This window comes from Nestor notabilis, unplaced genomic scaffold (genome assembly GCF_000696875.1).
Source record: "Nestor notabilis isolate BGI_N333 unplaced genomic scaffold, ASM69687v1 scaffold2701, whole genome shotgun sequence".
NCBI lineage: Eukaryota > Metazoa > Chordata > Aves > Psittaciformes > Psittacidae > Nestor > Nestor notabilis.
In genome coordinates, this window is record NW_009914067.1 from 56968 (window position 1) to 73030 (window position 16063).

Sequence of the window (16063 nt, forward strand, 5' to 3'; positions counted from 1 at the left end):
GAGACTGTGTACTATCCCCCATAGCTTTAGTCATCTCATGCTCAGTCTTCTGTCTCTTCCAGTCTCCTTGGCAACGTGTATCTGGGTTCTCTACTTCATGATTTATTTTTTAAGCTTTTGAGAGCTGTAGGTGACTTGAACAGTTTTATGGTCCAATTGTTAAAGAAAAACCTTAAATTAGCTTTCCGTTCTTTACCTTCTCTGCCTTCTGAGCTCTTTGCAAGCATTAGTGCAGATGGGGAGGTATAAACCTCAATCTGCATGCAGGTGGCAAGGTAGTCGATGTAAAAAGGAATCCTGCATCATGAAAAAGAAGCACTGTACTTTTCAGATGGCTTAATGAAGTGAGAAATAATAACCAGTCTACAGGAAGGGAAGAGGAGATTTTGGAGGTCTGTAAGCAGTTTTGGTGCCTGATTGTTAGCCTACAGTTGACAGAACTGAACATATGCTCCAGGCACACAAATCATAAAATGAATCATGTGATTTCTTAGGAGCAATAAAACTATTCATCATATTTATGTAAAATTTAGTAATAAATTATGAAATGATTGAATTGTTCCTGTAGAAAATCTAATGGGTAACTAGCAATAACACATACAACTCTTATGGCAGGATAGGTCATTTCCCTGGAGAACTGCACATGAAGCTCTCTTCCCCCCTCAAATAATTAAATATTAAGACCCAGACCAAGGTGGCTCACTCCATCAGGAAAATGGAATTTTCTCTATGATTCAGCCTAGATTTCCCTGCTGGGGAGTGAGGAAACCCCACAGTATATGATTCCTATGACAGCGTGGAGTCCCAGACCAGTGTCTGTCTCCATGGGAGCTTGAGTACATTGGAATTTTGATGGCAAAGAGTTACCTACTCTCTGCCATCTCTGAGGTGCTTAATGGTAATGTCTCTGCAGTGCCACCCCCAGGATCCCTACCAAATGTGACCCTCTAGGAGTCCTTTGGGGCTCCAGGGACAGGGGCTCTTTCCCATAGGAAGAGGGATGATTTAATCTGTGAGCTTCAGACTTCAGTAACTGGATTATTTAGTATCATTTTTCCTAAGCGATTCAATTATTTTGGCATTTGGAGTTCTTAAATAAGTGACCCAATTACCAAGAAGCAGCAGTATTAAATGAAACAATTGATATTAAATATAAATTTCTAACTGTTCAGCAGCAGTAAAAATTCTTTCCATGTTTCTTAGTACTTTAATGACTTGCTTTAAGCAATTAATCTTTCTCGGTGATAGCAGTTAAAAACAGCAGAGAGACACAGCCCGCAGTCTGTGGCTGAGACACTAATCCTCTTTAGTGCTGAATAATGCATAAAAGGTATCAGCACATAAGAAATAATTCTGTGTGAAAACCAGGCAAATAAATCATTTTAAGTTTATGTCCACAGGCATGAAAAAGAATAGGAAACCACCTAATACCAGGATTGGTATTTACCTGTGCCCTTTACCTCGGTAAATTGCAGTAAACCGAGGATAGATGCAGTAGGAGTAGGATGGATGATCTTGGCCTGTGGAAATTTCAGGCTGAAGCTCCTGACTGAAGAAGCCAAATTTTACTATAAATGCCCACTTGCCTCACGCTGCAACTGGATTTGATTGATGTTTTTGACAGGAATGTTGTAGAATGGAGGATTACCAGATCCTCAGAACTGAAACACAAGTGCAAAAGTTGGTGTGACTCTGATATGACTCAAGTGTGGGATGTTAAGTGTCTTTTACTTATTCTCTTAAGTAGATAGATGCCTGAGTCCTGTAGCACGTATAAAAGGAAGCCTGCATAGGAAAGGGTGCTCTACCCGAGCCTGGTCTGTCACCAAGCTGAGTACAAGCCGCAGGAGGGATTAGCGAGCAGCTGTGCTAGCCAGAGCAGACGTGGCAGGTTTAGCACACAGTGTGCTTAAGAGCACAGGTTCAGGTATCAGAAAGGATCAAGCATAAGCAGGGATGCACAAACCTTCCTGCTCTGTGTGTTCACCCTGACTGGACACAAACAGCCTTCTTGAGTACTGTGCTGGTTTTGCCTTGCCTCCTGAGCTGATGAATTTGCATTGGCATTGAAGATCTTAAATGAGTCCTGCCTGGAAAAATGTGTGAAGATCATCTGTATTTTATTATAATCTGGCATATTCTAGGCAAAAAAAGGAAAAAAGTCCCTTTATTCGGGAACCTTTTCTTAGCTGGTGATACGTCATCCTAAGCATTCAACACAAAGGAGAAGAGGAAGAAATGCATCTTGAGTTCTTGTGCTGTACCGATTCTCTAAGCTGAGCTCTGTTGTTAAAAAGCACCAAGATAATCTCTGAAGAGATAAAATATTCTGTTTTGGCCCAGCACCTTTTGATTAAAAGGTGAAAGCTTGTACCCTGTGAACACCAGCGTTTCCTTTGTACTTGTTCTCCCCCTTTTCCCATGCCATTCTCTCCTTTGTATGCAAGGTCTGAGAAATGCCATCTACTTTCAGCTCCTTCAGTATCTTTCTTCCTCTCCTGCCCATTCCATAGACCACTATTTTTGTATTAGGAAGTGTGCAGTACTCATTTAGTTTCCTGTCATATCTCAAATGTGTGTTTTGGAGTGTGTGATGTAGTAGCTACTGATTAGGTAAAGTCTGCCTTTTTAGACATTCAAATTTCATGTGAATTCTCTTCTTCCTGAACTTCTCTATGCGCAGAAAACAGAAATGTCAATGTTACTCCTAAATTCAGACACTGAGCAGTTAAATCTGAAGATTATGCTAGAGGTATTTTCAAGACAGCTCAGATGTGCAAGCATAAACAGGTGCTGGGCTCCACATACTTCTAAACTGACTGGGCAGTGATACAAGATGATGATTCTTTGTGAAACCAGGTCCATTACAGCACTCTCCCCAAGTTCAGGCATCAATTTTCCCTAGACACTGTCTCAGCTCTTGCCTGTTCTGTGCTTCATTATGAATATACCTTTAGGTCAGCATTGTTATTGTGGGTACAAGAATAACAAGCTCAGTCTTTGTTGCTTTACACGTGAAAGGGCTTGAGGCTGAAGTATCTTTGAAAACAAGGAAAGAGAGAAACCCTGAGTTATGTTCTGCCCGTGTGTGACCTCCTCCATTATGGGGAGCACTTTTGTTTAGTGCAGACCTCTTCTAGCTTTTCTCCTAAGTCCAGTTTTATAGACAGCAATTCCCATAAATCTCTGCCATTTTAACCCTGCCACCCTGGAAATGCCATTTCTTCCACATAGATTGCTGTGGTACTCATTATGAACAAGATAGGAAACTGTTTTGTAGGGTGGAAGAGCTGAGACTTACCAAAGGCAGGTCGCTAAATGTTTATTTCTTTAGTGACAGTCTTTCAATTGGCTATTACACTGGGTAGTCTCCAGTGGGCAGGGCTACCCTCCAGGTTGGTATTCATGTTCAGATATATTTAGTTCAGAATAGAAAAAGGAATCCCTAATCTAATAGAAACTTTTCCCCCACATCTAAGTATGGGTTTATCCTTCTCTGAGGGACATTTCTTCTTGACCTGAGGGAACTGCATGAAAATCAAGGCTTTGTTTCAGCTCTTGAAGACAGTATTCTAAGCATGCCAGTAAGAATACTATAATGGGTACATGTGGGTCAAAATATAGATATTTAGCAACTGTTTCTTGTAGTTCGCAGTTACATGTTCCTCCTTCTGTCTAATTGCAGGGATGCAAGATGCTTCAAAGAAGCTTACAGAATCTCTTCATGAGGTGTATGAGCCAGATTGGTATGGACGAGAAGATGTGAAAATGATTGGCGAGGTAAGATGTGTGGGAAGAAATGTATTTTGGCTGCAAATCGATTAATATGAGCTGTGTAGGAGAACTGTACATCCGAAATCACCCTTGATTCTTCGTTGTATGTTAAATCCTGCTTTCTGAGCATGGAAGTTACTGGTCTTGTGAAACGCACCTCCTGCTGACCAGATGCCGCATTTGCAATGTCTATTTTACGAACTAGCTGACATAAGCTGCCACTGAGGTCAACATCAGTGTGAGCAGAATTGGTCCTAATAGCAACTGATTGACAAGGTTGTACAAGGTACCTTACATGCAGTTTTACAGTCAGGAGTCTCAATTCAACTGAATGTTAAAAATAATCAAATCTGCTTTATTCTTGTGTGCTATATAGCAACTGTTGAGCCAGTGGCACAAAAGAGGATAGCTGACAGGACACTCACTGATGAGAATCTGGAATTTAAGGGCAAATAAGGCTGTAGAGCATGATTCATTTTAGCCTTTTTAGCTTCCTCCGGTGGTTAGAGAAGAACAGTCTTTTCTGGAGGACACTGCAGGACTTTGACTTGAGGTGCTCTGAATTGCCTGCTTAAACAGCCTTAATTCCAGGGGAAATCTGTCAGCAAATGGTGCTGGTGGTGACAAGTGCAAACTGTTATCAGTGCAGCTTTCAACCACCTGGCATTCAGTTTGCAAGGCCTCCTGGATAATATAATTAACAAGAGACTGGAAGACAGAGCTTTTCTTCTCTCTGGCTGCCTTCCTCTACCCCTCCCTGCTGTTGAAGGCATGTCATGGTTTTGATTTGAAAAGCACCCAGCTTCCAAACTGTGTAAGTTAAGATACCATACTGTTTATATTACTTTAGGTAGAACAGCTGGAATATCTCCTGCTGCATCTTGCAGTAGCACTTCATCTTGTATTTGTAGGCTATTATGTTTTACACTCAAAAATTTGTAATTTTGTGTGAAAGGACCAGAATTTAGCACTTAATCGCTGTTAGATATAGGGATAAATGTGAGACATGTCTTCTTAATAAGAGACTAATGTGGGCAATATTAAAATCTCTGCTCTTGATTTTTCCCCTTATATAGTCAGAAATGTAGATTTATGCATCACTCATCTTAGAGTAAAAAAGAATGATCCATTTGTGTAGTCCAGGATATAAATGATCATTCCAAAAGGTGCCCATCTAAATGACCTTATTCTGTATGGTAGCACAGATGATGGCTTAAAAGACTCTTGAACTATGTTTTTTGAGGCCATTAGCCTTCAGAAAATCTCCGTGATATTAATTTGTCCAGCAAAATGCATCAGCAAGATACAAAGAGTGGCAGTTGGTTGCTATGATCTAATGCTCTGCTGCTCTGTAGACTGCTGTGATTAAATGTTGTGTTAATAAATTAGGTATTTCTTTTAAGCATGATTAATAGTTTGTAATAATTCATTAGGGACTCTGTTAGGGTAGAAAATGAATGAACTGAATGCTGGCATCACACAGCATTTATAATATGCCCTATAGTAGCTCATGATTAAACAAATACTAGGGAATAGCTTTTTGGACTTGTAAAGATAACAGCCCTGCAGAGCAGTGCTCCCCACCTTTACCTTCCCTCCCACCAAAGAGTGTTGGCACGTTTCATATCTGGCATCCCAGTTCTCTAGCAGTGTGAGGCAGTTCTCGTGTGATCATCAGCCTTTTCATCAAAAGTCCCTTAATGTGTGGGATAGACCTTTTTTAGGGTGGGTCTGTACAGCTTTTAGTTTAAAAATGACCTAGCAAAGCTAAGCTTACAAATCCTTGTCATTGATGGGAAACCTGCTTTGTTTTTTCCTTAATTCCGTTTACTCTTCTATATTTAGTTGTACTTCTTTTCTCTGTAGGGAAGGTTCATCATCAGTGAACATACTTAGGCATAAGAACTAGGGCAGCTTCAGATTCTGTGGTGTTGACTATCAGGGACCTGAAACCATGAGGAAGACCATGAATCCATGATATCCTTATTTTCACAAAGCAGATATTAATTGAAAGAATGAAAACACAAACTAATTATTAAGCTTCATCTGATTTTGTTGTGAATTAAAACTTGCAATGTCAAAGTATTCCTTTTCATTTACCTTATAATTGCACTATGATTTATTGCCATAAAGAACATTGTAGAACCTCAGAATAGTCTTTACCAATTACATTTGCATTTCTCCTTGTTTGGGAGTGAAATTAAAGTACATTCTAAGCATGTTTTTCTCTTTTCTACCTTTACAGAAATGTGATGAACTTTGGGAAGACTTCCATCAAAAGCTGGTGGATGGGTCGTTGTTGACCTTGGATACATATCTAGGACAATTTCCTGATATCAAAGTACAGTAATGATTTCCTATAAAGGACAATTTGTAAAATTACTGCTAAGTCATAAAATAAATAGAAAATGAGATTACAAGCAGAGAAAACTAAGAAAGGGGGGGAAGTGGAAGTCATTCTCTTCTGCAGTGTAAAAGATGTTCTGTAAGTAAATCCCTGACATTAGGCTGCATTGATTTTTCCAAGTGAACAAAAATATTTTTCATGCAGTAGTGTATTTGGAAGTAAATCAGCCTTTATAGATAAAACTTACATGTTTCTTCTTGCACCAGTTTATTTGGTATGAGAGAGCTCTCACCAATTTCAACAGGGACATGTTAAGCTCTTCAGCTGTAAAAATGCCACACAAATTACATGAAGAGCAGGACTTTTGTTACTGGCTAAATGCACCTGTGGGTATCTAAATATCTTTCTCTTAACAAAGCCATGATTCCTGTCCTTTAATTACTTACAAAAAGATTTTGTAGTACACATCAGGAGAGCTGTTATGCAGATTCTGGTCTCTGCCGTATGCCTGTCTGGTGTACATACAGTCCAGGGAGATGATTGCTAAATGAAATGTGTGGGGATCATTACAGGTGAGAGGTAGATACCTTTAAACCTTTGAATGTGACAGTATGGACATAGCTGGAAATTCTTTGTGGTTATTTATAATTGAGTAGATGTCATGCCATCATCCCCTTTATCATTTACATCAGGGACCAAACTAAAAATAATTCAAAAATCCCAGTGTTACTGACATTCAGTCTCAAACTTGCTCGTAAACCAAACTGCCCTTACACCCTGTCAGCATGTGCAATTTTCTTATAATACACAGCTTTGTAAAGTTGGTATTTATCAAAAGACTTTTGTTTAGTTTTAAAAGAATTATAGCAGGTAAATTAGAATTCCTTGTATCTGCTGAACTCCAGTTATCTTAGTTATGTGTCAGAAGTATGTCTTAAGCATTTTTCCAACTGTAGAAAAAAAATACATTCTTGATTAAATTTGCACACTGGATAAGGGAAAAAGATACTGTTGCCATGAGTTTAACAGGTCCACTTACTCTAAAGAATGATACAAGTCTTGCATGACATTGATATCTCACTTCTAAGACCTGCAAGCCCTACACCCACAAAGACCCCTTCCAAACCATCTGTAAATGGGTTCCTTATTTAAAATAAGGTGATTAGTTTGTCTCTTTTACCATTCCCATGTTTCTGAATGATTTAGTAATTCAGATATTAGCAGCAGATAAGGGAGAATAAAAATACATCAGAAACTTAGATGACAACATGAGTAAAATAGCTTTTAAAGCGGTGGTGTTTATATTGACTTTCATTTCTCCCCCTGTACAGACTCGCATTGCAAAACGAAGCAGAAAGCTAGTGGACTACGACAGTGCAAGGCATCATCTGGAAGCCCTGCAGAGCTCTAAAAGAAAAGATGAAGGCAGAATTACCAAGGTACCACAATTGGAAGGATGCTGGCAGAAGACCTGGGGATCTTGGGAGGCATATGTCTCTGTCTGAGCCCTAACTTTCTCTCTTGATGAGACTGAGGGGACAGCAAGCCTTGTGTTTGCCTGCGTGGTGTGGGACTGAGTCACATGCTTTGTTATTAAAATTGTAAAAGACTCACAAAACAAATGCACAAACCCAATTTTGGCAGGTTTTGCTGTGTCATAGTGATAGCAGTTTCATTTTGGTTTAGGCAGAAGAAGAATTTCAGAAGGCACAGAAAGTGTTTGAGGAGTTTAACACTGATTTACAAGAAGAGCTGCCATCTCTCTGGTCAAGGTAAGCCTAGGCAAATAGTGTCTGGAAGGCCTAAAGGGGGAGTAAGAAAAAGAAACCAGAGGATTTTAATGAGCATTATCTTTTTTGAAGTAATAAAAAGGGAAATGCCTGCAAATGATCTAAAATTATACTTACTATAAGTGTATTTATGCTTATTTCTTTCAGTGTATCCTTGGAACTTAACATTCCTTATCATACCTTCATTCTGAGATGCAAAAAGGTCCCCATTTTATGGGTAAAGAACTGTGTCAGAGCACAGAATGACAGATTGTGACTGCTTCCATAACCTTTCCTAGACACCTTGGTGGTGGTGAACTATTAATAAAAAGGATCAAATGCTTCTGCTGTCAAAAGTAACTTCACTGAGCAGCCACGTGCTTTTGCAGATTTGCATGGGTCTAGTTATAAGTCATTTTTCTGTAAAAGGTATTGAAACAAAGAACCTTACAAATGTATAAAGATTTTATGGCAATTGTTTATAAGTTCCTGTAAGGTACTACTGAGGCAGTAGAAGAAGGGGAAAACAACATTATAACAACATCAGAATACACATTTCATAGTTTTGCACTGGCTGCGTCTGCAATGTAAAAGCATTTGATGGCATAGGTAATGCATTTGAGATGTTGAATCCTGAACTGTGTTCATACAGAAAATGCAAACAAAATGAATGGGAGAACAAAAGCAGTAGAAAAACAAGCAGCTCATTGGTGTGCTATGGTCTTTAACAAATGCTGGAGTAGAAATGTGTTGGGAGTTACCCAAGTATCCTTTGTCTTCTCTGCCTTCTCAATTGATTTCTGTCAAATTGCATATTACTAGAGGGGTTTCCTGCTGTGTTTCTTCCTATTTCAGTTGAAAAGATTCTTAGAACTTCAATATATTTATTTTGTGGGCTTACTAAAAGTAAAACTGCATACAAATGATTTAGAGTATTATTCAGTATGTGTATTACCCACTAACTAAGAGAAAGGTAGAATTTAATTTGAGCAATAGGCATGATTTAGAAAGCAATTGCTTTCAGAGTCCTTTTTTCTTTAGTTATTACAATTCGTCAGAGAGAAAATAATCCATTGGGTTGACACTTTGCAGGCTTATTCTTATGCCAAAGATGATTTTTGTTGAAAAATCTTTGAGAAATTACACGTGGAAGTTTTAAATAGGCAAAAGAAAAATTCAAAACCTAAAAAAGCACTTTCTACTATTGAAGTGTACAAGCAGTATGTGATCACTCACCCCAAGCAAGTAGATTTTTGACTGCATGTGCAAAAATGTCTAGTCTATATTAGGTTCTGTTTTTTCTCTTACATACATATTCATGTATTTTAGGGCTGGTTTCTTAAGGAAGGCTGAGCATGGGACACCCACCCCCAGGCAGTACTGAGCTGTAAACCTTAAAGCTGCCTCCAGAATCACCCTAATCGCCTAGGTGCTGCAGTAGGATTTTAGTGCACAGGCACTCGCAGTGCTGGAGTGGTACTTCTCATTGACATTAGTCAATGCTTCCCTACTGTCCAGTGACAAATAGAGGATTCAGAGCACCTTGCCTTCCATGTTCTTGAGCCACACTTATTCCAATCCAATCTTCCCCTTGCCTGAAACAAGCTGAAGCTCCTCACTCTGGAATCATCTCAACCTCATCACTCTGTACAGTGTGAAATACGGTGGTTCTTAACACAACAGCAATAATCGTGAATGCACTAGGCTGCAATTTTGATATTTGATACAATTTGCTTTGTTGAGAGTCATAGTCAAGAATGCTGCTTGTAGTCTGGGGAAAAAGAATTAATTAATTTGCCTTTGTGGCCTTCCCACCCCTATCTTTTATTCTCTTTTCCTGTCTTCGTACTCTGTACGGTGTGAAATATGGTGGTTCTTAACAGCAATAATCGTGAATGCACTAGGCTGCAATTCTGATATTTGATACAATTTGCTTTGTTGAGAGTCATAGTCAAGAATGCTGCTTGTAGTCTGGGGAAAAAGAATTAATTAATTTGCCTTTGTGGCCTTCCCACCCCTATCTTTTATTCTCTTTTCCTGTCTTCGTGCCATCCTCTATAGACGAGTTGGCTTCTATGTGAACACCTTCAAAAACGTATCCAGCCTCGAAGCCAAGTTTCACAAGGAAATAGCTGTAGTGAGTAAAAATGAGTATCTCATGTTCATAATGGATTAAGTGATATGCATAAAGGCAAGCCAATGTCTTGGAATGAAGCAGTAAAAATCTAGCAGGGGCACACCTGACAATTTGCCCTAGATCCAGATTTGTACGATAACCTTGGTATTCTCCTCAACTTGCCATTTTTGAAGGAGCAGCCCATTCAGTTTTGGGTTATAGTGCACTATGAGTTGTAGCACTAAATTCAATTTCTATTTTGATAACTTCTTCATTCCTTTTAGCATGCTGTTGCCTTCAATATTTTTCCATGTCCAATTGCTAAGCACATCATTGCTTTAATTGGTACAAAAAAACCCCATGTCAAGCATTCCCTTTAAGACCGCTATATACATTGTCAGCAATGCCACATTATATGTGATTTTTAGGCAGATTGAGCAGTTTCAGAGAGGATCTTTTGCATGTGCCGTGCTAAGTGGTAGTGTATTATCTATAGTAACCTGCTAATAGGAACCAAAATTGTTTGGAGAAGTCACTTGACTGAAGTCCCATGTAAATTGGGATTAAGTTTTTGGGGGGAAAACATGATTCTCTTTGGCCATGCATGTTGCTTTAAACTTTAGACAACCTCCTTCATCAGAGATCAGGCAGCAGTCATCACTTACAAACTTGTTCTCTGAAAACCAGCTTATGTTTTTGAAGAACTGCTGTTACCTTTGATTCCGTGGATTTTAATAGGTTTCCACTTAGGCTTTTGTTATATGTGGCACTGAGTATTTTTGGAAGGACCTATATACCATTTTAAAGTTATCAGATTGTATATTAGCAGGTTACCAGTTGTCTGACCAGATTTATCACCTGTGTTTTTAATCATGACCGTAGTGCTTCAGACAAACTCAAGGAAGTGTTTTGTTTTCTCAGCTGTGTCACAAACTGTATGAAGTGATGACGAAGCTGGGAGATCAGCACGCAGACAAGGCCTTCACCATTCAAGGGGCACCAAGGTGAATTTACTGCTTTTTAAAAACGAATTCCATTGCAGTAAGCTTTGTGGGTTTCAGCATATGTAGTAATCACCTACACCAATGTGTAGTGATTGCAGTACAACACGGTCACTGGGTCTGTCCCTTCAGGATGGCAGATGAAGGTACCTTGTGTGAAGCTCTTCTCAACGTGAGTAAAGGTGCAAAACTCCCTTCATCACACACTTATTTTTCCTTTCAGAAAAATAATAAAGGCCAGATTCTCTGCTGTTGCAAGTTAGCTTAGCTCACTTTTTACACCAGTTTGCACCAGCTAGCTCTATAGCTCATTTATTCTTAGGTGCTTAGTTTACAGCAACATTGCTGACTCTCCTAAGTGTTTTTTTTAAAGCCTTGAAGTGGTTAGATGTGTTTTTAGCTCCTAAAGGCATATGATTAGGTGAGAAACCCAACCTTTGTAAATCAGCTTTTATCTCTAGTGCTCATGGGGAAAAGTCAAGAAATGTGGTCTGAGTGCATCTGAAAAGCTGAAGCAAAAAGAATGTCACAAAATGTCATATTTTTAATGACTTTAAAGAGCACTTTTGTCTTAAAATGAAAATAAAAAAACATCAGATGGTGCTTTCTTAAGGTCAGTGAATATCAGTCCAGTACTACTGATCTTTTTGCTTGCAGCAAATATAGCCTTTCTGCCATAATTTGATCTCTCAGTACCATAACAGTGATAGGCAGAAGAGGTTGAAATGATAAATGATAACACAATGATATTTAGAGTGAATACATAAATCCTGAATTTCCAGCCAATCCCAGCTCATGAGGAGCAATCAGAACGATGCTAATTTGTCCTCAAGACGGACTCAGATTAGCAACAATTAAGATTGACCAAGCAACGTAGCATCTGCCTCAAACATACGGCTGATAGTCTACATTTGTTTTGCTCTCACTTGGGAAGAACAAAGAATGAAATATTCTGACCTAATGCAAAATTCAGAACTACTTTATTAAGTATGTGTCCAAAATTCTTGTTTGGATTAGCTCAGTGTTAATCCATGCTTCTTTTGTATATGTGTGTGTATATACACACATACACATGTACACTGCCTTGGTATTTACATATACATGTACACTGCCTCCGGAGTGCCTAGCTTATGAATCATCACTTCCAGCCCAGGATGGGCTTACAAGCTGGACTGTGTTTCCATAAAGGATTTGTAAAATACTTTTATGGGATGAAAAATAATGTAGTGCTGGAAAACTTCAAGAACATGTTGTAATAAACAGGTATTTTTTCCACCTGTGTCTCCCAGACCATGTCCAGCATGCACATGCTTGTTCCCACTGAATTACTTGTTCCATCAATGAGAGAAAAGCATCATTATTGCTGCAAATGAGTAAACATGGGTTAATGTGTGAAAATCTGGATAGATTTCGACTTCCATTATTAGTCGTGATGATCTAAAAGACTACTTAGTTGTGGGTCTTTGTAAGATAAAACAGCTTTCATTTTTAGATGCACGAGAAGTAGGTGCTAGACAAGTGCAATATCTAACCTTTAAAGAACTATATAAAAAGAAACATCTTAAAAACTTTTATGCTACTGAATATCCTGAAGGCAAATACTGTACCTGGGAAAGAAATTTCTTTATAACTGCTTATTTTTTCTTTTTTTACTATTTCCACAGAAAGAGGTGGTGAGTGTAAGCTAAGTCTGTCCTTTCCAAAGAATTATTTTTTCTTGTCTTAGCATTAGGAACATGTCTATGCTGTGGTCTCTTCAATCAGGTAGTGCTTCTCCCTGAAGATGTGTAGGAGTTGCTCTTCTCTTACTGAGTACTGTGGTTGTTGAGTGCTGTAGTTTATAGCCTCCCTGAGTTGTAAGCTTTCAGCAGCTCTAGCTAGCTCAATATGTCTCAGTGTTTGCACCAGGCCCTTTCATGGGAAAGGCAAATCCTTTCTCAGGGCTTCATCAGATCTTTTCTTACTACCACCGGAGCTCTGTTGAAGTCACTTGACTAGTGCTTGTTTATAGTTGTGGTGAATTGCCCTTCTGAATAGTGATATCCTTATAATAATCTTGGTTGTTTTTTATTTTATTGAAACCTTTGCAAAGTTGCTGGGCTTTTAAAATTATTTGCATTACTCATTGTTATGCCTTCCCCTGTGGATTTTATCTTTAGAGCCTTTTATTCTAAGAAGTGTATGAAATAATACTTCCACTAATAATTTTTGACAATAATTCCATCTCGCATTTTATGACAGTTACAAACTTATAAGTGAGACATTACTTCAAATACAGAATCTGAAAAAGTGCAGGTACTCTGTTTCCCTCAAGTTAGAGTGATCAGGTAAACAGATGTTCCAAAAATCAAGATCACTCAAAAGTAAAACTTCCTTTGACACTGTAGATCACTGAATTTTAATTGAATTTAGTTGCAGCTTTAGTTTTAGTCATTATATAATGGCTCAGTTCATCTCCTGTGTGGACTGCCTTTTGTGGTCACTAGCTTTACATCAGGGATGCAGTTAAACTATTGAATCAAATTGTCAAGGTATAAGTCAGCATGATACGTATGTACTCGACATGTTTTGCTTCTCTCTAGTGACTCGGGTCCACTCCGCATTGCAAAAACACCATCACCACCAGAGGAGGTCTCTCCCCTGCCAAGCCCTACTGCTAGTCCCAACCATATGCTGGCACCAGCATCTCCGGTACCAGCCCGACCAAAGTCACCCACACAGGTAAGCAGAAACGTAGCAAGAGAAACTGGCAAGTTGTGCAGTAAAAGATAGCTGAAATGGTGCATACAATGGTTTTTCTACCTAGTCTGTGACTGAGAAATGATGGGGAGGCCACTGGCTCTGTTGCACTCTGTCCTGTTAATTGATTGTTCATCCCTGTGCCACAGGCATGGGTGGAAAGTGTTTTTTATATAAGGAGGAATGAAGAAATAGAGTCTCTAAGGACCCATATCCCAGCAGTGAGAGTTTGAAAAACCTGTTTCTAAAACCTCCTTGTGAATTTCAGTACATTTTGTATTTCTGCTCTTCATTCATCTTTAAATTTAGCCAGTGAGTATCACAGGTCTGGTCGACCTCTGCAACATAAAATGGAGCTAGCTTAGATACTGCTGTGATAATTAGTGAAAATGAAAGGCTTGTTGGTTGTTATTTACACTGGATTGAGAAGTTTGACACTGTTGGAGTCGTTTCTGTTCTCACCAGCATTGGTGAGGTAAGAATCAGTTTCATGCATCAATTTCATCTGTAACATAAGAATTGTACATGATAGTTCGTGAACATATGAAAGGCTTGTGTTGATGTCACTGATGTTTTCAGAATTGGGATAGCTTCTGTGCTGATTACTCTTTCTATGGTGCACAAATTCAGTTTTGCATTTAGTTACATGTGAGCACACTTGTTTTCTGTGGTCTCCCAAAATGTGACACCTCACTGCCTGAATATTCATTTGCTAGGGCTTCATTTAGTCTTACTGGTGCCAGTGGTGTTATATCACGATATCACCCAAGAATTTTTTGTGACTTTTTTTCTTGGTATTTTGACAAATCTTAAAATTATCCAACTGTATTTAGTATTATTCCAAGCAAATAGTTTGTCGTAGTTATGAGAATCTCTGGAAAGCAGGAGCAGTTATTAACCTAAGCACCTTTGAGGTGTTGTGGTTCCCAGATATGATATGGCCTTAGCATTAAGTAGGCTTTAAAGGTAGACACAGGTGGGAGGGACAAAATCCCAAGGCTAAACAGGAATGAACAGAAGCAGCCAAAAAGCTGCAGAGGCCTGGTTCTTTGCAGTATTGCCCTTCCAACTATGGGCTGCACAGAAGAGGAAGTGTCTTGCACCATGTGCCCTTCACAGCAGAAAAAAATCACCCAAGAAATGCTTTTATATCTTAAACCTTCAGTTGCAATAAGTTTGAAACATAGAGTTGTTTTGCTTTGCCCACAATGTTTGTTTCAAGGTGCTTGGTGGTGAAGAACCAAACAGTTCTTTTCAACCTATGAAGCAGCAGAGAGAAAAACCTAACCCAAATTGTTTACGCCAAGCTTACAGCTCTTTCTTTTATCCCTGAGCTAGTCTGTGACATTTTTGCTGTCTTCCTAGCTGAGAAAAGGTCCGCCAGTCCCACCGCTGCCTAAGCTCACACCCACAAAGGAGCTGAAACAGGAGAACATCATTAACTTCTTTGATGACAACTTTGTCCCAGAAATCAATGTGACGACCCCATCACAGGTAAGCTACAGAGGATGCGTGGGTCCCATCTCGCAACCACGTTTAGTTCTCCAAGATAGTGGCCTTGGCTTTTTTCTTTTCCTAATCCTAAGCATCTCAAGTGGCATTTTACAGTTATCATTATTTCTCTTTCTTCCATCAAAATTATAAAACATATTCCTTTTTTTCTTTTGGGTGATTTACAAAGAAAAGGTGCTTGGCTGTTTTAATCAACTTTTTGGGGGTATAAAAGGCTGTACCACCTAGGTTATTTATTCCCTTGGTTTTGACTCATAGGATCATTAGTTACACAGCAGAGAAGTGATCAAAATTAATTCTAGCTTATTATTATGAAATGATTAATTACTTTTTTTTTAATTGCATATACCAAACAGAAAAGCCAGGGTTGTGTAAAATAAGTCTGTAGAATCTGTAGTCAGTCGTTTGGCTTTTATGCAGTTACGGTAACTGCTGGTTGTTCAATAATGGACCCTTTCTATTATGGTAATTACAACTCTGATATCTGAGCCTGTGTCTGGTAGAGTGGGGAGAAATATGCAGATCTGAAGCTCATGCAGAATGTTTATGAATTCTTGTTTTCATTTGAATTGTTGTTTTTGTACTAATTCAATTGACAACACAGAAGAATGTAGGCACAGCAATGAGAAACAATTATTCTAGAGAATTTGAACATGTGATGTTTTGTTTTCTTGTGGAGGGGAGAAAAAGGCATTGCCATCCATAGAGATTTATTTGGAAGAGAAAAGAGTTATTTATAGTTAAGTCCCCATGCAATTAAAGAATTAATGGCAGCTCCCAGCATGCAGCCGCTGCCAGGCCCTCC

At 38.9% G+C, this 16063-nt stretch overlaps 1 protein-coding gene across 1 annotated transcript in view; it reads left to right on the top strand.

The window, feature by feature from the left end:
* AMPH (amphiphysin) overlaps window positions 1-16063 on the top strand; it is a gene marked incomplete at its 5' end in the record, with an annotated part of 57639 nt that overhangs the window by 12543 nt on the left and 29033 nt on the right. Inside the window, 8 exons of the mRNA XM_010023463.1 lie at window positions 3686-3780; window positions 6020-6115; window positions 7453-7560; window positions 7808-7893; window positions 9952-10027; window positions 10928-11010; window positions 13590-13728; window positions 15112-15240. Coding sequence (XP_010021765.1) covers window positions 3686-3780; window positions 6020-6115; window positions 7453-7560; window positions 7808-7893; window positions 9952-10027; window positions 10928-11010; window positions 13590-13728; window positions 15112-15240 — 812 coding nt within the window. The remainder of the gene's footprint in view (window positions 1-3685; window positions 3781-6019; window positions 6116-7452; window positions 7561-7807; window positions 7894-9951; window positions 10028-10927; window positions 11011-13589; window positions 13729-15111; window positions 15241-16063) is intronic.